Source organism: Thunnus maccoyii, chromosome 13 (genome assembly GCF_910596095.1).
Source record: "Thunnus maccoyii chromosome 13, fThuMac1.1, whole genome shotgun sequence".
Lineage (NCBI taxonomy): Eukaryota > Metazoa > Chordata > Actinopteri > Scombriformes > Scombridae > Thunnus > Thunnus maccoyii.
The window spans coordinates 10,725,835-10,748,904 of NC_056545.1; the positions used below are offsets into that span (position 1 = coordinate 10,725,835).

General features: G+C 39.8%; 1 protein-coding gene across 2 annotated transcripts; it reads right to left on the reverse strand.

Annotated features, from left to right (window-relative positions):
• Window positions 1-913: 913 nt before the first annotated feature.
• Window positions 914-22,170, reverse strand: sec24a (SEC24 homolog A, COPII coat complex component). Of its 2 annotated transcripts, XM_042431389.1 has the most exons (23): window positions 21,794-22,170; window positions 18,177-18,800; window positions 15,676-15,855; window positions 14,248-14,310; window positions 13,074-13,240; window positions 12,309-12,496; window positions 11,888-11,990; window positions 11,398-11,524; window positions 10,744-10,853; window positions 10,382-10,494; window positions 10,011-10,129; window positions 9,578-9,633; window positions 9,036-9,242; window positions 8,724-8,847; window positions 7,984-8,142; window positions 7,560-7,733; window positions 7,356-7,466; window positions 5,177-5,352; window positions 4,781-4,918; window positions 4,426-4,530; window positions 3,319-3,411; window positions 3,024-3,127; window positions 914-2,308 (listed from the first exon to the last, which is right to left on the reverse strand). In XM_042431389.1, the coding sequence occupies exons 1-23, from the start codon at window positions 21,846-21,848 to the stop codon at window positions 2,194-2,196; spliced, it is 3,411 nt and encodes a 1,136-aa protein (XP_042287323.1). In that variant the 5' UTR covers window positions 21,849-22,170; the 3' UTR covers window positions 914-2,193. The 2 variants fall into 2 exon arrangements, with proteins under 2 accessions (XP_042287323.1, XP_042287324.1); XM_042431390.1 differs by lacking the exon at window positions 14,248-14,310.
• Between the last annotated feature and the right edge of the window lie 900 nt (window positions 22,171-23,070).

Consider the following 23,070-nt stretch of genomic DNA (forward strand, 5'->3'; position numbering starts at 1 on the left):
TGAACAGGAGGAATGATTACAGTGAGCAAAACCAGTTTCAATGTTCATTTGGGCACCTGATTGATGGTTTAAGACTGACTTGAAAAACGGTGTACTTATCCTTTAACCTGTTAAATAAGGTATGGTTGTCTAGTTACTTACTATCTACCTGAAATCTAAACAAAACAAACAAAAAAGTCAATGTCAACATAGGCAGACTTACTGATTTGGGGATGTATATATGATGCATATGCACAAAAACGATTTAATCTACTTGTGCACATGCATGCACCAAGTTTCACAATGTTTGAGGTTTTGTCTCAAATGGGAAGGATGTGTCTGAGCCCTAAAATTATTCATTTCTGCTCTAATGTCTCACCAGAAAGGCACTTTTAGTGGCTCATGTGCTGACTTGATGAGACTTGAGGGCAAACATTAATCCTAACTATAAACTGGAGTGCAGGAGAGGTGCTCCTTCCTTAATTTCGATCCTATCCATTAATTAAATCCAAGTGAGGTCACAGGTCACAGCTCAGTTGTTGGTGTTAAAAGTCCAAATCAAGTTGCAAGTCTGTTTTAATTTTGTCGAGTGTCAAGTTATAAGATTCGTGACTTGAGTCTGACTCTAGTCAAAGTCATGTGACTTGAGTCCACGCCTCCGCAATTTACTATGTACAAACACAGGCTATTTTTATTTTCATCAGTTTTATATGAAAGACAATTTTGTGCACGAAGACCAAAACATATTTGTCTGTTTCTAAATACATCTTGCTTATATAATACATAGATTACAAACTGTATGAAATCAGACCAAATCAAAAACCTTGATTCAAGTTCAGTCAATAGCAAAACTGACTAAATTGGTCCATTTTCTGTTCTGTAGTCTTTGTTTCCACTGAATAAACGCTGTCCACTCACCAAAACACGAACTACATTTAAAAAGTCCCAAACATTTTATTTTCTTAGTCATTCACCTTAATGTTTATACTAAAATTATCAGCATTTCTTCACCTTTATATAACGCATTCTGTTCAATATACAAGTATCAATAAGTATGATTAAAAGATCACAATGGCTTTGTTATGTCTGTGTTAAAGAATTTCCCATATCCTATTATATTAAAATATTTCATATATAGAGTCTGTATTTAAACAGAGGCTTAATAATAAAAGTGAGTTCCCATACAAGGCAATTATCGAATTTAATCAGATTGGGAGTCTCATAAATTAAACAATCAGAGAAAAAAAAAAAAAAAAAGTTAACAAACAGAACAGCAATGTCGTCAGAGGTGTTCTGAATGTCCAGAAAGACAAAAGGATGACAGAGAGTTTCTGAAGGACAGATCAGACCAATGAAACGACTTTCTGCTGCCGAGTCCACACATTCAAGGCAGCAGATGACGGCGAGGTCGGTCCACCTTCAAACACCTTTTAACATTTCTGCCTTTTATGACAGATTTGTTCGACACACACAAATATAATGACTGAGAAATTAAAATCACACATTCTGTCCTTCAGGTACGATATTAGAGTGTTGTTAGAGCTCAGGTGTTCTGTATACAAATACTCCTGGTGACACCCAATAACAGTCTTTGAGCGCAGAAATACTAGCCTTCCTCATAAACCTAGTCTTAAGCATACATACATACATACATACATACATAGATACATACATACATATGACTCGTTTTTAGTAAAGACGACTGTGCTTTGTGAACAAACACACTTCACACAACCATTTGCCTGGACTGTATCTGAACGATACCTCAGTTAGACAGCATTGTTCTATGAGAATAAACACTGATTCATTCGATCATTAACATACACATAATTATCGGCATCATCATCATCATCATCGTGGATTTCTTGCTTCTTTTTTCCTTCCAATGCATTGCTTCAGCCGGGTAAAAAGTGCCAAATAAGCATCAGAATGGATTTCTCGTCCCTCCATCCTCAACCTGTCCGTCGCATAGTTTGATTTGAGTGACGCTTTACAACAGTTCAGCTCAGAAAAGGTTTTGTCAGAGAGAGACGGTGGACCACAGCTGGAGATGGAGCAAGAGGGAACCTCAGCCTCCTACTGCTTCCACTCACACGCACACACACATACACACATATATGTATATATGTATATATATATACACATATACGCACACACATACACTGATGCACATCCTTGCTTCAGTATTCCCCCGTCTCACAGTCCCACTGAGGGTTATTTGGAGATTTGCTGTTGGAGGTGCAGCAGGAACTCGTAGTACGACAGGGCCGACTCTGTTCGGTCCTCGATCATGTTCTGCATAAAGCTGGGTTTCAGCTGGCTCTCGTCCCTGAGAAAGTCAAATGACAAAATGTAATGTAAGTCAAGAGACATAAGTTGCTATTTTATGTCAAAGTGCTGATGAAGGAAATTTTACACTTCCACAGAAACAAAACCTCAACCATTCAATTACACTGAGTGTAAATTGATCAATAAAGCCACAACTTTCAAGGTTTTACCAGACACCCACAGGGTTTTTGCCACTCAGCAGAAAAGTGGGGAACTTAAAGGACCAGTGTTTAAGATTTAGTGGCATCTAGCGGTGAGGTTGCAGAGTGAAATCAAATGAATACACCTCCCCTCCCCTTCCAAGCGTGTAGGAGAACCCACGGTGGCCACAAAAAATGCGAAATGCCCTCTAAAGAGTCAGTGTTTGGTTTGTCTTGTTCTGGGCTACTGTAGAAACATGGCAGGCTCTGTGGAAGAGGACCCGCTCCTCACGTAAATATAAAGGGCTCATTCTAAGGTAATGAAAATTATACACTAATTAAAACAAACTCATTAACATTATATTCTATTTCTGCCAATTCTGTTCTGTCAGATGCCATTAAATCTTACACACTGGTCCTTTAAATACCAGTAGATTACCATAGAGGCTGGAAGACAAGATTAACTTTAGAACTGAACTGAACAACCAGCAGTTCTTGGCTGATTTTAACTTCCCCTCACTCTTTCTCCTTGATTCTTTCCACTCTTTACCAAAATGTTGTCTGTCTGTTGCCCACCTGATGACATGCAGGGAGGGGGAGAACGGCCTCTGTTCCTTCAGCCAACCAATGAAAGCTCTGGTTCTCTGCGACTCGGCAGTGTCCAGCTCTGGGAGCAGATACTAAGAGAAGAGAGAGAGAGACAGTAAAGTTTTCATTAGCAGGGTGGAGGGCAGCATGAGTGTGGATCAGATACATCAAGATAAAGGCAAAGTGGAGGGATGACTACAACAGAAGGAAGTAATTTGATGGTGTTTTGGTGGTTATTTAAGTTAAAGCGGTGTTATAAATGTGACTGCTGAAACATTCCTACCATGTTTTCAGGCACGGTAGCATAGTTGGGAACTCCCAGGACTTGTGATAGGAAGTTGGGGTTGCAGTTCCGTCCAATCCACAGATACATCACCTTTTGGAACAGAACAGAAATATATTAAATACAATTACAAATAAATAGTAAGTACTGTGTTGAGAGCTCTTGCTGTGAACACTTGCACACCTCGTTACTGGGTGCTTAAATTTGAGAGATTTGATTAAGATATATATATATATATATATAAAAATTAAAAAAAACAGAAGCTTGTACTGATGTTTTAATTCGAAGCCACACTGGATACCTCTGCTACTTCATTGTGTAACATGTGTTTACATACTTCTCGTGTGTTGCCTATTCAGGACAAATGCTTTAAAAAGAAAAGAGCCACTTGAGAATATTATAAAACTTATGATGGATGCTTTTTGTTGTTGTTATTTCAGAGTATAATTTGTCTTTTTTCAATGGGTGCATGGTCAAAAATAAAACAGGACATCTACAATAGGGTAGCAACTGACTATTATTTTCATTATCGATTAATCTCTTTATTATTTTCTGGATTAATCGATTAGTTGTTTGGTCCATAAAATGTCAGAAAATGGTGAAAAATGTCAATCACTGCTTCCCAAAGCCTAAGGTGACATCCTCAAATGTCTTGTTTTGTCCACAACCCAAAGATATTCAGTTTACTGTCATAGAGGACTAAAGAAACCAGAAAATATTTACATTTGAGAAGCTGGAATCAGAGAATTTGACATTTTTTTCTTAAAAATTTGACTCAAAATAATTAGTTGATCATGTCATCTTCCATCAGTATCGGTAAGGCTTACAGAGCTACTGTTTTGCACTAATGTTATCATACAGGCACGGACTGATTTTGACACCAATAGCCTTGATAGCCCAAAATGTACTTGCATACAAAAAGCGCACTCCATATTACCACTCAATTCACACACTATAACCCACAGCTATAGACCAGTTATAGAGAAGCTAAATCCAAAACATCTTTGTTTTGGAAAAATAATCAACAGATTAACCTATGATAAAAGTAATCATTATAATATTTTGTTATGAGTGTTCATTTTAAAACTGGGGTTGAATGCTCCGCACCATTCCAGCATCCATGAGGAAAGCTGCCTCCCTGCTGAGTTTTTCCACAGACAGCTGCAGCAGTCTCGGCTGAGGGATGGTCCGATCGTTGATGTTCAAAGCTCCCTGACGACGCAGGAAAGAGAAGGAAAAAAAGGTTATTACTCAGTAACACACACTTAATAACTGTGGAAAATATTGGAATAAAAAAAATGTCTTATTTATAAACCAAATAACATAAATAATGTCTCTTTTGCCTCCTCTAAACATCTGCCTTCGAGGAAACTTTATCCAGAGTCACTACTTTTTTCGCTGCAGCATCTCTATCCACTAGCTGAGATGTGCAGGCGGTGAAGGGAAATTTCATCCTCCTCACCTCATCGGTCAGGTCATCGATGCGGTACAAAGCAGGGTGGATCATCAGCATGGAGTAGGCCAGCGGCTGGTACTTCAGCTGTAACATGGCAAATACCCGGTCATCTAGCCTGGTGCTGGTGCCCGTCCTGAAAGCTTTCTGTAAGGTGCACACACAAAACACACGAAACCGGATCAATCAAGGCTTGATGGTTTATTTTTCCAACACTAGATCCTGGAAGTAGAAGCAGTGTCTTAAGGGCCAGAAAAATGTTGGATCATTATAGTTCAAGTGTAGTTTAAGTGTAGACAGAGATGGAAAAGCAATCAGTGGAGAAACACAAGTAGAAATTTAAAGTAAAACAGAGAGTTGGAGTGCAGTTGCTGTGTAACGAGTGGATATTGTCAAAACACCGACCTGTTTGAGTAGGGCGAGGATGAAGAGGGGGAAGAGTCTGAGACAGGCCGGGGCCAACAGGCCAGGCTGCTGGATGGTCAACACAGATTGCCGGTACGACATCAGCGAGTCAATGGCAGCGTTTGTCATCGCGTCTCTGGCGTCACTCAGACTGGCCGTCACCGAACGGTCCACAGCTGCAGAGAAAGGGAGAACACATTTCCAGTCATCAGGAAGAGGATTATTATACGTGTGTGTGTGTGTGTGTGTATTATATATACACACACACACACACTCAACGGCCACTTTATAATGAACACCTGTGCAATGTAATAAGATCCAGTACAACAGCTCAGCCATAAATTCTACTTTTACAAAGCTTATCCATTTTCAGCTTTTGTTGACATTGTCAGAAGGGTGATAATTATACTTTTTGTTTATTATTGAGGTCGTAGTGGATGGTGGTGTCCTGGAGTGCATTATATTGAAAAGTATTCTGAATATTTTGCCTCATGTATGTTAATCAGGTGGATTAATGCCTGACAATGCACCACCATATTGTCCTGTTGCTGAAGTTGTGAAGTAACTAGTAGTAATAAACTTGTGATTTATGAATGTATGATAATCTATAAGGAATAAATGTTAAATAGCTGCTACATTATAGTTTGGGATAACACTGGCTTAAAAGCAATGACATCCTATACATCTTAAAATTTCAATGCCATTTTAAAAAGGAATAGTTAAGCATTTTTAGTTACAATAGTTACGCATATTTGCCTTCTTGCCAAGAGTTAGATGAGAAGATCAATACCACTCTCATATATGCTCATTGAATATGAAGCTATAGCCATCAGCAGGTTAGCTTGTCGTCATTGTGAGGTTGCCAGGCAACCAGTGAAGACTCCAGGGAATCACTGCTCCTGGCCAAGAAATAGTCTCCCAGTTAACCCCATATAAAAAAAATCACAAGTTTTTTACATTCCAGTTTGTGTATGGATTAAAAGCTTTAGAGGTGCTGGTAGGTGGATTTGTTTGTTAAATTTTTAAAATTCTTTACGCTAAACTAACCATTTCCTGGCTCCTGATGTCATATTTAAAAAGGACAGATATGCGATTAGTATCCATCTTCTTATCTAACTCTTGGCAAATAAGAGTGTTTCCAAAAATGTCAAACTATTCTGTAAGACTTCAGTCTTGTATTGTGTAGATTTGAATGATCAGTTTAAAACAGCTGTGGATTATCAGTTGAAGTAAGGCACAAACAACATCATTAACAGTTTACATTTGCAGTGGTAGTGTTGAATAAATGTTGACGACTTGAGATACAGCAGCTCTCCTCCAGCTGACGTTCATGATGAAATTAAAATGAATTAAATATTAAACTTGTTGGTACCATATTTTAAAGAGTAGAAAATATCAGTGTCTATGTTGTAAGTGAACATGAGCTGAGCATGCACAGATCTGAGTGCTCAGTATGTGATGGTTGCTAGGCGACCACAGCTGTCGCCACTCACCACCATCTGTCGATGGTAATGACAGTGAAGTGGATGCAAACTTTGCAATGATTTCCTATCAATTCAATCAAAAGACTATTTAGTGCAACAATGAAGAATAATTTCAGAGTGTTGCTACATCTAAATCCAAACACATACACACCGAACTGATGCTTCTCGTTTGAAATAAAATATTCATGTTAAAAACATTCTGGTAATCTGATGTAATTGAGTGTCCACAAAATTATTACAGGCATAAAGACAAAACTCTTTGAACACTTCATGTTTTATAATGCCTTCATGCTCCTGCTTAAAATAACTATAAACAGGGATGGAAACAGCTAAAAATCATAAATTGTAAATACAAAATTATAACAAATATTAGGTAAGAACTAGGGATGCATAAATTGACTAAATAAATGAAAGAATGAGTTGTGATACATGGACAATTGCAAAATTGGGGGTAATAAAAAATTTATACTATTGCAGGTTTTCCCAATCTGAATTCTCTGATGTGACAATTAATCATCATGCACAGCATCAGAACATGTTGCTCCTCAAGTTTTTCTTGAAAAAACAATGCATTTTTCAACTTAAGAATCCCATCATTCAGTATTGTGAGTTTTATATGTATTTAAACTCCCAGTGACAATGTCCTTCTAAAAAAGTAATCTGATGCGCTCCCTTTAAAGTGTCACGTTACGCACCCATGCAGGCCAGCAGTCCAGTGATTGCTTGAACATCGGCCCCAGCGAAGATATCTGACAGAGAATTAACCACGGGGAGACACAAGGTGTGGACACGGATCCTTCTTTCTCCTAAAAGAGAAAAGACACATTATTTTAACAAAACAGACAGAGATTTTCATAATAGCTTTGACTAAACCTCTTATCCTGTCTGTTTATGTGTACCTTTGCTGGAGGTGTAAAGCAGTGCAGCCTGGAAAGAGACGACCTGCATGTCGTCCAGGTTTTCCTCGATGGACATCTGAACTGCGAAGCCAGCGTCTGGGTTCACGTTCGGGAGAGACAACAGATCTGTGGAGCGCACGAAGAAGTTTCCGTGGAACGTGTGGATGGAGAGACCTGCGGAGACACAGAGAGAGAGACAAACTGTAACACTCGACTGCAAAACAATTAAAGTGAAAACATTTTGCTCATTAAGTTTATCGCAGTAGTCAGCCACTGTTATCGTTTACAGGGAGGGCAACAGGTAATCCAATCCTGACTGTTCATGATTAAAATTATGCTGCATTAATCATAATAAGATGAACAAATAACAAAAAAGCAGTAATGTAGTCATTGCTCAAAACAAACAAATCTGGTGCCAGCAGACCTTTGGTGCAGCGTATCCTCATGACGGCCTCGAAGCCGATCTTCCTGGTTAAGTATCTCTTCAGCTCCTTCTGGAAGCGCTCCACCTGAGCAGGGTTGTGCTGGTGGTGGTAGGAGGGGAAGTAGTAAACGCTCCCTGCCGAGAATCTGGATATGCAGCCTGGGAGAGAGAAGGTAAACAAGAGGAGAAATGAAAAGATGAGATGCTAATAGTCTTCTATTTGACATGATTAAAATAGATTCACACCCAGTTCCCCATCTCTCTCCTGCTGTGATTGCACCTGGTATTGAAAAAAAAGAAAATCTGATGCTTCTTGTGTCTGTATCTGGCTTTTTACCACTATGATGATATGATATATAAATGTGTTGTGAAAAACAAAACATTTTTCACTTATTCTACTGAACATTTCCAATGCTTTTCTTTCCCAAGAGTTTTTTTTCATTTGTGTGGTGGTTGCTATGAGTCTAAAATAAGTATAAAGCCATTCTATTACATTAAATCATAATTCCATTAACTTTACAGGCAAAATAATTTCACCCTGTGGCTTCATATAACCAAACTGAAACCACCAGATGGTAAATTATAAATCTGAGGTTGCTGGCAAAATCTGGCTGAGAAATGTCAGGTCAAAGTATCCTGTGTTGAGCGCTAGATATGTAAACAAACATAAATATCCAGTAAAGCCTCCTTCCCTCTTTTCATCTATCCTCCATCTCCCATCCATTCAGTCCAGGACTCACCAAGCGATGCCAGGTCGCAGTACTGAGCGCTGAGCAGGAACAGGTCAACAGCAACCTGCTGGCCAGAGCAGTCCAGAGCCAGCTTCTTATAGAAGTCTGTTGCTGGGGATAAGTGCTGGATATCCTGAAAGAAAAACACACCAGGTAGGACAATGAGCTCAAAATATGAACAGAAATTGACAATCCAAAAGAATTCAAAATCTGAAATTTGACATGTTTTTAAGATCTAATTATAGTTGAAAAGCTACAAAACAGATTTCCGACACACAACTCATTGATGTCCTGGAGAAACCTCATCATCAGATCTCTTACCTTGGCAGATGCCCGCTGGTTGGGGTCCTCTCTGGACTGGAGCGCCCCCACACCGAGGTTAGGCAGTTGGGTCTGAAAAACAGACATGCGCCCTCCGGTGGGCGACAGCAGCTTGAAGGCTGCTTGCAGAGCTGAACCCAGGGCAGACTGGGTCTCCATGGTCTTTTCAAATAAAGTTGGCAGGCTCTTCAGAAGATCCTGCACAAGCTGGAAGACAAATATAGAGAGGGAGTCTTATTTTTGTGACACTTTTGATCCCTGAGGAGAGACTTTAGTTTTGTCATTTCATCTTTCTTCCATCTGCAAAGAGGTCAGAGACCGGGGTCAGGGTGTCACTCAGCAGTGTGGCTGCTATTATTTTGATATAAACAAAATTAAATCTTAAATATACAGTAGTTGTCACTTCCTATAAAGTGTAAAGAAACAGAAAACACATGGCTAAAATTAAGCTTAAAATTCAGAAATATGACAAAGTGAGGAGATTTTGGACTATTGAATAGTCATGTTCACAATAAGCTTTAAATCAAGGTCAAGTTTCTTACCTCTTTGCATTCATTGAGGTTTACTAGAAGGCTGTCTGGTGTTGGTAAAAAGATATCTGTGTAGAACAAACATGTAGCATTTAGACACATAAAATACAGTCACAAACACACTGATATTATAATAGTTATGAAACTAATCTTTAAAAGTGCAGCTATCATAAAGTGATTCATTTCAAGAAAATAAGAAAGAGCCACAGTTTGTGGTGACATTAATAATTAAATAAATGAAAGAAATAAAAGAAATTTGGATCCAGTTGAGTGTTTGAGTTTCAAGTATGACAGAAGATAACAGTTCCCAAAAACATAACGCCAGTTATGGAGTTTGGTGATCCAAACAGTCTGTGATCTCTTAATACCTTATGTAGTTATAAGCTCCACATTTTTGCAAATGGTTTTGCACAAACAGCTGTCAAGTTGCTGTATTATATCTCACCTTCAATGTCAGATACAATGAGCATCTGAGGCTGGGAAAGCCCCTCCTGGAGGTTGTAGAAGTGGATGGTGCTGTCAAAGGTGATGAAGCCTACCTTTGTCCGCGAGTCTCCAGGAAGCCTAGGACACACACATGCTTCAATAAACTAGCACTTAGGCGAAGAGGATGACCTATTTCAGTTTCAGAGTATTTCAGAGCGCAATTTCAACCTAGCGGTCGGAAAATATACTACTGCTGTTGAATCCTCAAACATTTACACGTTTGTTTATTTGTCCTCTTATAGTTTTAAAGCACTGGTAGAATTATTAAAAAAAAAAGGCCCGACATCTCCTCAACATCTCTAATAACTGAAAATTAAATGTTGTACATACGCATTGATGTTGTCCAGCAGTGACTGACAGAAAACATTCAGGTAGCCCGTCTCCACTGCATTGTGGGATACGTCCAGCACAAAGAGGTAAACAGCAGGCTGTGGTGGCCTCAGCTGGGTAAATCAGGGCAAATACATGTAGCTTAACACAAGGTCAATAAAAACACACCATCACAATCACACACACAGATTACTGTAAAATTTCTTCCATCCACACAAGATTAAGTAAGGAACTGTAAAATTTAGTATTAATTTAGCACTTTTATGAAAATGAGCTATTCATTTACAATAGACTGAGCACATAGATAACTGCTCACATCTTTAATAGGTACAAATTCGTCAATAGTGTATGTTGCAACCTACCATGTATTCTGAAGGAGCAATGAACTCGATGGTGGCGTTCTGGACCTCAGGTCTTTTGTGTGGCTCTCCGTACGATCTGCTGACTGGGTTGTACATAAACTCCTCTGGCACTAGAGACAGGGACACAGAAACACAACCAGACACCATCAAGTGAGGTTTTAGTATTAAATAATGTGCTGTGTACTTTGTAACTCGGTGGCGAGTGTGAAGATCCACAGCATAGACTGTATACAAAGATGGTCCACAGTCACAAAGGTAAAACTGTGTACTTAAGCTGTGGAATACATGGGGCTATATAATAAACACAAACTTTATTTATTTAATCATACTAAAGACTTTTATCCACTTCACATGAAGGTGTTTATGTAGGTATTTACTGTAATAAATCATCATATAGCAGCGTAGCTGTCTTCTTTCTTTCTTTTTTCTTATTTCAACCAGGTTAACAGTCTCAGAGATGGACTTGTCATTTTCTCCATTTATTACTTAATGGAAATACATTTTGTTGCTAAGCTGTAATAGATTAGACACTTGTCAGCTGCCTTCAGTGTCCTCACTGACAGCAGCTCTTTCAGATGATGAGGGAACTTTCAGGTGATATCTCTGGTGGAAGAGATCATATATCTCTTCCATCATTCCTCCCCCTATTCTTACCATCGTTGACCCGATAGCACAGGTTGCACTTCCACCTCCTCTGGTCCAGGAAGGATACGAAGGGGTTGATATATGTTCTGCAGGACCGACACCTGACGATGGTGCTGGATGTCACCACGGGAAGTTGCTGCAAGGAAAACCATAGAACAAAACCAACCCCTGTGTGAGAAGTGCCTCCAGGCAAACTCATTTTCTTGTTTGCAGCTCATTGTAACTGGCGTTTCAATAAAGACTTTCTTGTTGCTGTCCAAGTTGTGCAACGTCTCTGTTGTCTGTGTCCTCAATTACCACAGGAACAAACGCCAATTCATCCTGACAGATTTTGCCAAGGGGTACATTTAGTCAAATCCTATTCTAACCGTGTTACGCACCAACATGGGCAGAAAATTTAGTTTCTCCAAGAGAAATTCAGCTGTGTTTACCATGTTCCTCTTAATCCCTTACCCCAACTTAGTTAATACTGAACTGAGTGTACTTGACGCTTTTTTACCGAGAGGTCTTTGAAGGGGTGGAGCAGCAGGCCCAGTGGCATCTTGGCTTTATTGAGCAGAGACTGGGTCTGAGGGATGCTGGTCAGCGTAGAACGGAAAACCCTGGAGAGACACAAACACACAGTACTTGAACTGCATCCAGAGATCATGTTATCTCTGGTATTTCTCGTGTACCAATGTGATATGTGGGTGACTGGGTTAGATGAATGGATGAACACATCATTTTTTACCATGCATGAAAAATACTGTATGCAGGGACAAAAGTTCAAAGTTATGCTGATCTAAAATACATACAGTGCATGTACAGATGGCAACTTAACCACAGCTAACATTTTGTTATTCACTGTACACAGTGACTTACGAGGCAAAAATAGACAGACTACAGACACATGCTGCTGATATTAGTCCACCATGGCTTACTCTGGGTGGCAGTTAATCTTCTGCAGATCTTGGGGCAGGCAGGGTGTTGGGGCAGGGACTGGACTTGGTGGCAGCAGGTTCCTCTCCTGCAGCAGGTTGACCACTCTCAGGGCCTCTGGGGTGCTGGACTGGAGGCTCATGGCCGCCAAGGATGGGCTCAGCTGGGCTGGCCCTGGACCACCAGGTGGCTGAGAGAAGGAAAAACAACAAGCATTTAACCAAAACCTGCGAGACACAAATTATTTAGCATGAAAGGTAACCCATGCTTTGATTTACAGATGAATGACTGTTTTAAAATCTTAGCATTTAATCAAACATTTTATGTTTCCTCCAGAATATTTTTCTTATAGTGCACCCAAAATTAAATGCAATATTATTATTGTTTAAAGTGGTGGATGACACTGGCTACCATCCCATGTGTAACAAAATATTTTAAAGAGAAATAAAATAAAAAAACAGTCAGATATATCTGCAAACCCATGTGTTAGTCTGGCACCTAAAAAAGATATTTGCTGGCATAAAATTAAAAATTAGTTAAGCAAATTGTTCCTTCATACTGTCAAATTAACTCCTTGTTTGTCAACTTTGACCCTACAAATACACAGAAGTTATATCTTAACATCAGCTTAACATTTCCATATAGCCTGCACAGACAGAAGGGTTTTGCATGTGTGTTAAGAGAAAAACAAATGCATGACAGAGGTGGCAGAGCATGGTGTTACACTGGCACACAGTCAGTGGGCTGCTGGGACAAACCTCTCTCACCTGCTGGTATGGCTGAGGTGCTTGAGTGTAAGGCTGCGTGGCGGCCTGCATCGCAGGGTGCATCGGGGAGGTGGCGTTGTGGGGAGCAGGGGTCTGCTGGTACCCAGGGGGAAGGGAAGGGTAGTGGCCCAAGTGCCGACCAGGCGGTCCAGGCTGAGGTGGGCCAGCTGGGGAAGAAAAGGGAACAAAAATGAATTTAGTTCACACAAGGAATCAAACCCACTGAACAGCAGTAATCAGTGAAAAAAGTAAAAATGAACCTCTTTACAGGATAAGACAAACAATATTTTGTATTTTTTTTTTATAGTCAACAAACAACATGAAAAAAAAAAACAACAACAACAATGGCTTACTCCATCTCGCAACACTTTCTGACTTCCCTTCCCTGTCTGTGGTACTCAGAGCCAAACCCATTCTTTTCTACTAAAAACAAATCTTTAAAAACAAGAAAGTTTTATTTTTTAACATGGCTCAGTAATTTCTGAAACAGCTGGGCACTGTAGTTGTTAACAAACTTTACTAAAACAAGTATAAGGAGTGTATTTGGTGGAAACTATTGTCAGCTGCAGATGAATACATATTTGGTGCTCTGATAAGTGTAATAATGTATGTGTGATTTACTCAAAATAAACTTCAGTAGCCGTGTTCATGGTAATGACACCGAGCTCGACGGAGTGGCTCACTGACGTGTTTTGAACAGTTTTTGGACAACAAAGGAGCTCAATGGCACAGAGGAATAAGCTTTATCAGGCCTTTGATACACAGGAAAATATTGATTTTGGTCTTTTCTTTAGATTTGCTAGATTTGAGTATTGCCAAACTTATCCTTTAAACCTGAAGAAATTAGAAGACAATCTGTTATAGCATGACAGAAGTTAATCTTGTGACATTTAGTCATTGTGTATTTATACAGAAAAATATTTTTTTGATTTTTAAGATTCTGAAGAGTGTTGAATAAATGATTTAATGTTAAAGATTGTGAAATAAAATGTAAAGAAACACTTTAGAGACTAAGAGACATTAAAAAAAAAAAAAAAAAAAGTTTTGCCTCCTCCAAGAGACGATGCTCATTTACTGTAAGTCTATAGCTGCTATGAAATTCTACTTAGTAAACCTAGATTGTACATGTGGTTGGTGTGAAAAGATTCCAAGATGTGGCAGAAAATGACCTTACCCATTTTGTTGTCAACATGATTATAGCTGTTTGATGCTTGTGGGCCATTTCCAGCCACAGTTCCTGTTCCAAAGCAAACCACATGTGATATGAATAATTTTAGTGACACTTTTTTGCTCTTTCTATCTCAGTGTGCTAACCAGAAGTGATGGATATGGAACGATCTGAACTACAGTACAAGATACACATGAGATGGAGACAAAGGGGTACTTTTACAAGACATTACTAACAATGGTAATGATGGAAATTGTTGTATGGTGTTTTAAAGAAACTTCACTATCTAGACACATTTATTCAGAGGTCATATGAAAGATACAGTGAGAATGGATGGACGAGAGGAAGATAAAATACCGACAAGAAATATATGTCACCAGGGATGCACTGATACTAAGAAATTCCTGGTCTAAAGCAGCATACTTGACAGATTCCTCAATACTAACACCCAGCTACATAAGCACAAGTCATAGAGATCAAAGCAAAGCGTCTTGTCTAATATCTCGACTCATTTTCTTATTTTCTGCAAAGTTCTGTAGAAGTAACAATATTAGAGCTCCGCATCAGCTGAGCTTCGTATTTGCCGTCAAATTAAGGGACGAAAAAAAGAATTAGTGCATCCCTAGACACAATGAACAGCAGCACAGAGAGGACAGGATGGGTACAACGACACTGAAACAACATCTAACAGCTACAGATAGATTTAGCCACACCTGGACATTCAATATCCCCCTCCTGGCAGTCGTGCTCAGTGGGGGACTGAGTGCTGTTGACAGCCCCCCCACACTGAGCTGGCATGGAGAGGAAGGAGGGAAGGGAGGGAAACAACGGAAGCTGATCAGAACAAAAATGGTTGGCTTATAGAAGGACATACAGTTCCTGGCCCAAAGTGATATAATATTTGTTATCACTTACAGCGTGTTTACATGACACAGACTCACATAATGTTTGTACGACAAATGTCCCATTATCATCACATTATACTTGCTGAATTTGTGGAGAAAGTGTGCTGTACTGACTTCCAACATTTAACCAAGCTTGCTAACCCAGTTAAAACATCTGCAGTAAGTCTGAAATACTAAAAGGTGGATTTATACTTAGGCATATGTTCTGTAGCTACACCATAACCACTCAACACAGACCTATAAATCCACCTTAAGTGACTGGTTGTGTTGTCTCACAGAAGTCTCCACTTCCTTTTCTTGTCCAGTGGGATTGATTTCAACGGCAATGCTCTCAAAATAAGTTGCTAGTCTCAGCTTGCTGAGCTCATACCAGGCCGTTAACACCGTATCAGCCGTATCAAGTGACATGTAAATAAATATACAAAGTTATGCCATAAAACAAGTATAAAGAATTATGCCTCTACAAGTTGTCATACCCGACGACAACAATGAAATTTTTCCACGATTAAAAAGAAAACTAAAAACTTACCATCTGCTTTTGGGGGTGGAGGTGTGGCATTGGCCATTGGGGGTCCAGTGGGAGGCGGTGTGGGTTTCATGGTTGGTGGCGGGCCTGTAGGTGGGGGTCCTGTAGGTGGGGGCCCATAGGGAGCTCTGCTTGGTTGATATGTGTGGGGAGGCATGGGATTCATTGGTGGGGGTGCTGTGCCTGGTGAAACACACCAACAACAGTGATTATTGTTAGGGCTGAAACAAATCATTATTTTCATTATAGAATAATTTCTATATTTTTCTTCTTGATTAGTCAATTACTCATTTAGTATATAAAATGTGGCAAATAGTGGGTCATGTTATCACAATTAACCAGAGGTTAAAAGCAGAAAATCCTCAAATTTAAAAAACTACAAGCAGCAACTATTTGGCATTTTTGTTTAATGAATGGCTCAAAGTTGTTGAGTAATTATCTTTCAGTGTATTAATCACTTTTCATTCTTGTGGTGCACATGAGAGGAACAACATTTCAGCTGAGACTGTGAGGTAATTAAAACAGAGTGATGACTTCTAAAATGATGTCAACATTACTGTGTCATGTAAAACACGAGCGTGTTGTTGCCACAGATCATGTAGACAACAGATACGATGCATCACAGAAGTGCTCTAACGTTATAAGCTCTGACTAGAGGTGACAACAACTGGTGGAGATATTGCCCCACAGCCGGCTAATGTCAGAGCAGCAACAGAACGATATCAATCTCTGACAAACCAGTCAGTTCAGATGTGTCTCAACCCAAATAAATTCTTTGATCAAATCGCTGATCAATGAAGGCGGCAAATATGTTTACTTTTGCGTATGAGGTATAACACATTGCCATTGTTTCTCTAAATGATACATGCCCCTCGGGAACGGTGTAAGTAATTGTGTAATACCATGCACAGCTTGATTATTCATACAGCAGTGACAGAAAATGGCAACTGCCAATTATTAGGACAAATAATGAGAAATCTATGATACCAGGAACGGAAGACAGCATAGTCTTAATTAGATTAGAGATTAGACTGAGATAAAGCTGTGTGATTATGATTACAATGATAATCCTCTTTACAGCACACTGTTGACTATGCTTTTTTGATTAATTTATCAGCACTCTGACAGCTCACTCACACTCATTATCAAGGTCAGAGGTGAAATATGTGACATTTTATTGCATACAACAGAGTCCACAATAATCGACTAATAATTTGCCAGTTAGATGTTATGTTCACTGCCACCATTGTACTGATTTGTCCTGACGGTGCTGCTGGGGGAAAGGTCTCTAAAAATCAAGCAGACTCTTCTTGTTGGGGGTGTGAATGTAAACAGCGATTATGTGACCTCTGCTTCTGTTCAAAAGTACTGCACTAAAGATAGCTTTAAAAAAAAAAAAAAAAAAAAAAAAAAATCAAGGTTAATTTACATAATACTTTGACACATTATTGAGACACCGAGGCCACAGATTACACAACCGAATTCTGTCGTTTTCACATCACTTAACAAAACCACTTCCTCCAGAGAAAATGTTCATGACTAGTTGACAAAGATACTGAGATTCACTCTGAGCCGTCTTTTGTTTTTGACAGTACAAGCTACACATTTCTCCAGGGAGACAAATGTTAAACTCTCTGCCCTCTTGGAATATTTTGCAATCAAAGCAATAAATCAAACTACTATGAATCAAACTATGAGAATGGGACAAATGCCCATGAGACAGTTGATTGCATTTCTGCTAATATCCCCAGCAAAAAGCAGTAATTTTAGGAATACAACCTATACCAGAAACTGAAATTTCAATTTTGACTTGCCCTAACAGCCACGTCATGCTGCTACAGAAGAGTCGCATAGGAAACAATAAAATTCTTCTTTGAACTTTGCACAAATTCAGAGCAAATGAGTCTCTGTGCCTGGGAGGAATCCAGAGGAGGCACCCAGCCAACATGTTCAGTGTAGGAACAGAGGGCAATGTCCAGCTCCAACATATCAGCATTTCAAGATAATCATATCTGCAGCACATGTCAGTCGTTTATTCAAGACAATGAACATAAAAGAGATGAGACATATCCGTCATGCAATAGAAAAGTTATTGGAAGGGGAGTATGGTGGATACTTTAAAAAATACAGTGTGTGTTTTAAAGAAATGACAGATGAGATGATGGGGACTCTTAAGTTAATAGCCTGAGGTTCACTGGTCTGATTTGAAACTAGAAACAATGATTCATCTTTTTATTGATTTGGCCCAAGGTGTGCCTGCATCATTATTAACTCATTGTTCTATAACTACGAATTGTCCCCTCTGTACTGTGCTTCTTTCAACTTTAACTTTAGTGTCCCCAAGGAATATGTTGTCTCACAGCCAGGTAAAACACAGAGACTTAAACATTTAACATAATAAATACATTCAAGATATACGCTTTAGCATACCCTCGCCATCTAGCATCTGGATGCTACAGTAGCTGATACAAGTGTGGCTTTCAGTGGAGCCTTCATGTTCGTACCTGGCTGGATGTATCCATGCAAAGAGGTGGGGGGCATCCCTGGGCCTGGTGGCTGGGTGGCACTAAGGGACACCGGCGCTGGTGGTGCAGCACTGTAAGGAGCTGATGACGGCGGTGGCGCTCTCACACTTGTAGCTGGGTTCACATGATTTGCCACAGGGCCGCGGGGCGATGCGCTCATAGAAGAGGGTGGCCCCATTGGTGGGGGTGATGTGTTGTACTGCCATGCTGGAGGCATGGGCTGCTGCTGCTGCTGCTGCTGCTGCTGGGGGTTTGCGTAGTAGTTACTAGAAGACACAGCAGGAGGGGGAGGTGTGGCCTGTGCAGGGGGAAGCCTTGGACCAGGGCTGGGGCTGGCAGACTGAGGAGGAGTATGGGATGGAGCAACTCCCATTGGAGGCCTTGTCAACAGCTGCTGGCCTGGAGCAGCTGGGTAGGAAGATGGTGGTGGGCCCTGCTGGTAGGAGCTGACTGGGGGAACGGGCTGATATGGCCCAGAGGGATAGAGTCCAGGGCCGAGGGGTGCGGGAGCTTTGGCCTGCATTGGATTGTAGGTTGGTTGGTGAGTCATGCCATAGCTGACCCCTGGCAGCTGCTGCATGGCAACTGGGTTCTGTGATGGACCTGGAGACCAGAGGAATCAAAATATAGGCATGTTAGAGAATCTAGGTCAAAACAACAGGTTGATGTTTGTTCAGTTATTACATATTTATATTCCGAAAACAACACACACACACTTATCTACTAAAATGACACTAAAGCTCCTTCAGACATGTTTGTAGATGTTCTGGCAGTTTTACATGTTGAACGCTCTTCTTCCTTGTGTCATTACTTTCAAACTGTTCTCCAGCATCACTGCCACTGTGTCGAGAAAAAAAGAGGGCTGTTGGACTCCCTCTTGAGTACCAGATGCCAAAATTTGCACAGGGATTGCAGCTCTCCAGGTTACAGTCCTGTCATGCTTGACCAGAACCATTATGGGCCATTACTGTAAGGTAGCCTTATGTGAAAGCTCAAAGGCCAATCCATTAGCTTAACAGAGGGATGAAGACAGCAATGTTACAGATTCAGAGTCTAAAAGAGCTTCTGTTTGCGACTTAAGTGTCTTTTGAATAAAGGGAATCCTCGGGTTTAAATCTGAAGCACAATACAAAAAGCTATATGAAAAGCAGGTGTTACTGTGTTGGCAGTGACGACAGCCAGTGAAAACCACTCAGGTGCACCAAATGACCAATGAACTGACAGCGTGGGGTGTAATCTCTTTACCTTAATCATGATCTGCCCTCAGTGACAGTGAGTGTGGATCTCTGAGCCAAGTCTGGCCTTTCTTTACTGAACACAGCAGTAAAACATCACAGAAACAAAACAGGGCTTTGCTTTTACTGATAAGAAATAATAAATAAGTGTTGCTTTTAAATTAAGAATGCTTGGGGTGTAAAATTTTCAGGTACCACACTAAAATGTTGCATTTGCGTTTAAATTTCCTAAATGCCACATATCAATACCAAGAACTCTGGTATTTTACTGAAAATCAAAGAAGGAATTGATTTACTCTTTCTGAAATAGTAGATCATCTTGCATCATCTTGCTTACATCAAAAATAGATCTTAAATCTAATAGTCAGCAGAAAAAAGAAAGTGTGGTTGGAGTGGCAATTTATATCAATAAAGGTGTTACCTAAACAAGAAACTGATAGGCATCAGTGCTTAAATTGCACCATCAGTGAGTGTATCCCTCTTTACACTCTAAATGATTGCATAATACCAACAGATTCACTACTATCCACTTAGTCCTGCACTACACCACCGGAGGTAGAGCTAAGTCAGCAGAGTGAGAAGGGATTAGAGAACAACTCTTCTCAATGAACAAAGATAGATGAAGGCACATAATCCACCTCAAATCTTTGTCCTTCCTGAGAGCAGGGAAATTTTAAGAACTAAAGCTTCTGGTCAGTCACAGCTCTTGTCCAATCATAAAGAGCCTTATATGGGATCAGACCTATCCACCAATCTCAACAAATCAATTCATTTAGCTCAGTTAGTGTAAACATTAGCAAAAAAAATCCAGAATTGAGGGAGTCAATCAGTATAACTCCACTTAAAGAGAGATTAAGGACCTTTAAAGACAAGTGTGTTACAACAGTCATAAACACATCTTCAAATAACACCATCAAACTTTAACTACAACCCTTAACACTTATAATTCCTGTTCAGATGGAAGCACTTTCCAAGGAAAAGTGGAATAATGGAATTTTTACCGGATCATCTTCTGTGATTTTTTGGCATAGCTAGAAAATATAAATCAGACTTGCTCAAGTGTGAAGTTTCCAGTGGGTTACTGTATGTTCATCAGTTACAGAAACTACATATGACATGGAAACATTTTGATGTGACAAATATGTAAATGGCGTAGGTCTTAATCATTTTAAGGTACAAAGTTACTTAATCTCTGAATTAGTCATTCACATTACAGATATCCCATGATAATGATTACTTTACACACATTGTACTGAAAATCCCATCAGGCTTTAATTTTCATGGTTTGTTTCTTCTGTCAGACAGACATTGTTTTCAGATTGATCAGAGCTCTAAATAACAGAGCTGGATCAGCATCCTTTAGTGACTCATCTGATACAAGTAAGATAGGAATAATATTAGGGAGAACATAATGAAGACATTCAGACACGTTCAGTTTATCTACAGCTTTAGAAAACCAGGATTATAAACTCGAGCTGCAATTGCTTAATCTGCACAGTATAAGAGAGCTCCTTCAAAGGCATTGATAAGGAAAGCTAATGAAGGCTGCCCTCAGTTGCACTTTTGTCAGCTGTCACTGTGTGTGTTTAGATTGTTGTTCCTTTACGTTCATGGAAACCCCACAGCAATGTGTAAGAAACCTTAAACTTAAGTAGAGGAGTCTGAAGAAGCATCTTCGGAAACATATTTGGATCGTCCCCAATGTGCCACATGTACAGTAAAACGTAGAACGACAACACGCTAGAGTTATTTAGCCTGATGAAAATCTGTGAGGAAACTAACAGACCTAAAGACGAGATTGTTCATTGGCAATGAAACTACAGGACAAGTCAGAACACACTAAATGTTATAATTAATGTGATAGGGGTAAGTTCCGGCTAACCTAGTAGCTTCTCGGGATGCATAATTGTAAAGTTGTCGCTACGACATCACAACATCACCGTTTATGTTTACTGGAGGACGATGGAGGGAGGGGGGATGGGACAGCCCATCACCTGTCTTAAAGGTTTATAGTGCCTGTTGACTTTTCAGTTTGTCAGCCTGATGGGTTTGCCACCTCGACAAACCAAAGTTAACAAACACTGGCTAAATCCAGTTAGCAAGACAGTTATAGTTAGTTTGCCTTAGCGATATAAACTCGTTTTCCAACTGAATTCAGTAACGTGGCAAGATTAACTGTAGTTATCTTGGCGTAGCTATACTTGACAGCTCACTCGTGCTTGGTTACGTTAAGTTACAGCGTTTCTAAGCAAGCCAGGTAGATCCCAGTTAGCAAACGGCTATAGAGACAACGTTAGCCGATTAAGCTAATATTAGCTACTTAGCCTTGTGTGAAGTTTACGTAAATTAAGTTTTACTCACCATTCGCATATGCCTGCCCTGTCCCATTCTGAGAGTTAAATCCCGCACTTGACATCTTGAAATATACACCAGGTTCTAATTTAGAGGTTTGCTTGGTTGGCGAATAGCTAGCTGCGTCTTTAGCTAGCGAGCTAACTAGCTGGCAGTCGCGATGTAACGTTCAAACTCGACGACGTGTCCTTTAAGTCAAAGCGGCGTCTCGTAGCTGCTTAAAAAGTTAATTAGCTGACTTGTTGGCGATTACAGGGCCATGGCTGTTATCGAAACCCCCGTTCACAACTACCCACGGGTGAGTAACGACGGGCCTTGTCAGAGTTAATCGTATGTGTGAGGCACTTCTCCTCTTTCACCGGAAGTTGGGATCACCCAGCAGGAGCGACGTAAAAATCGTCGGGCATGCGCAGTATGTACACGTGGCATTTCCTCCTGTGCTCTCGACTAATCCGACGTACCGTAAACAAGAGAGAAAACTCAGATTTAATGTACAAGCAGTGTCCTTTTTTAAAAAAATAAAACAATTTGGTCATTTAGTTTGGTGTGAAATTCGGTAGAAAGTCATCGAATGAATGAATACTGCCAGATTTCGTTCAATTTTGAGATTTAAAGATACTGAATCTACCATACATGCCGCAGTGGCCTCCCAACTGGCATAAATCTGAACTCAATTTACAGATTCCGAATTCTATAAAATGCAGCAGCCAGACTTTTAAAATAAACCAAGAAAAGAGACCATATTACTCCTGTTTAATGTCCCAATACTGGCTGCCAGTTGGTTTAAGAATTGATTGTAAGATCATACTTATTACATTTAAAGCACTTTCTGTCCTGGCCCAGGATTACATCTTAGAGGTAGTCTCCCCTTATCAACCTGCATAAAGTTTGAGTTCCTCTGACAGGAACCTCCAAACTCCTAATGCAAGGTTGAGGATTAAAGGAGACAGAGCCTTTTCTGTCAGGGCACCACTGTTATGGAACAAGAATCTCAGACTTGCAAATTCAATATCTAAGTGACTTTTGAAAACTCACTTTTATCCTAAAGCATTTTTTATAATCTTTATTGATTTAATTTACTATATATAGTCTTTATTTTATATTTGTTTCAATGATATATTTGTAGGAGTGTGTGTGTGTGTGTGTATCTGGCATTGTTTTCTATATTTTGTTCTCTTTATCTCTGCCTTGTAAAGCACTTTATAATTACTTGTTTTGATAAGCGCTACATAAATAAACTTTATTATTATTATTATATAGATTTCTTTATCTTTATTTCAATATTT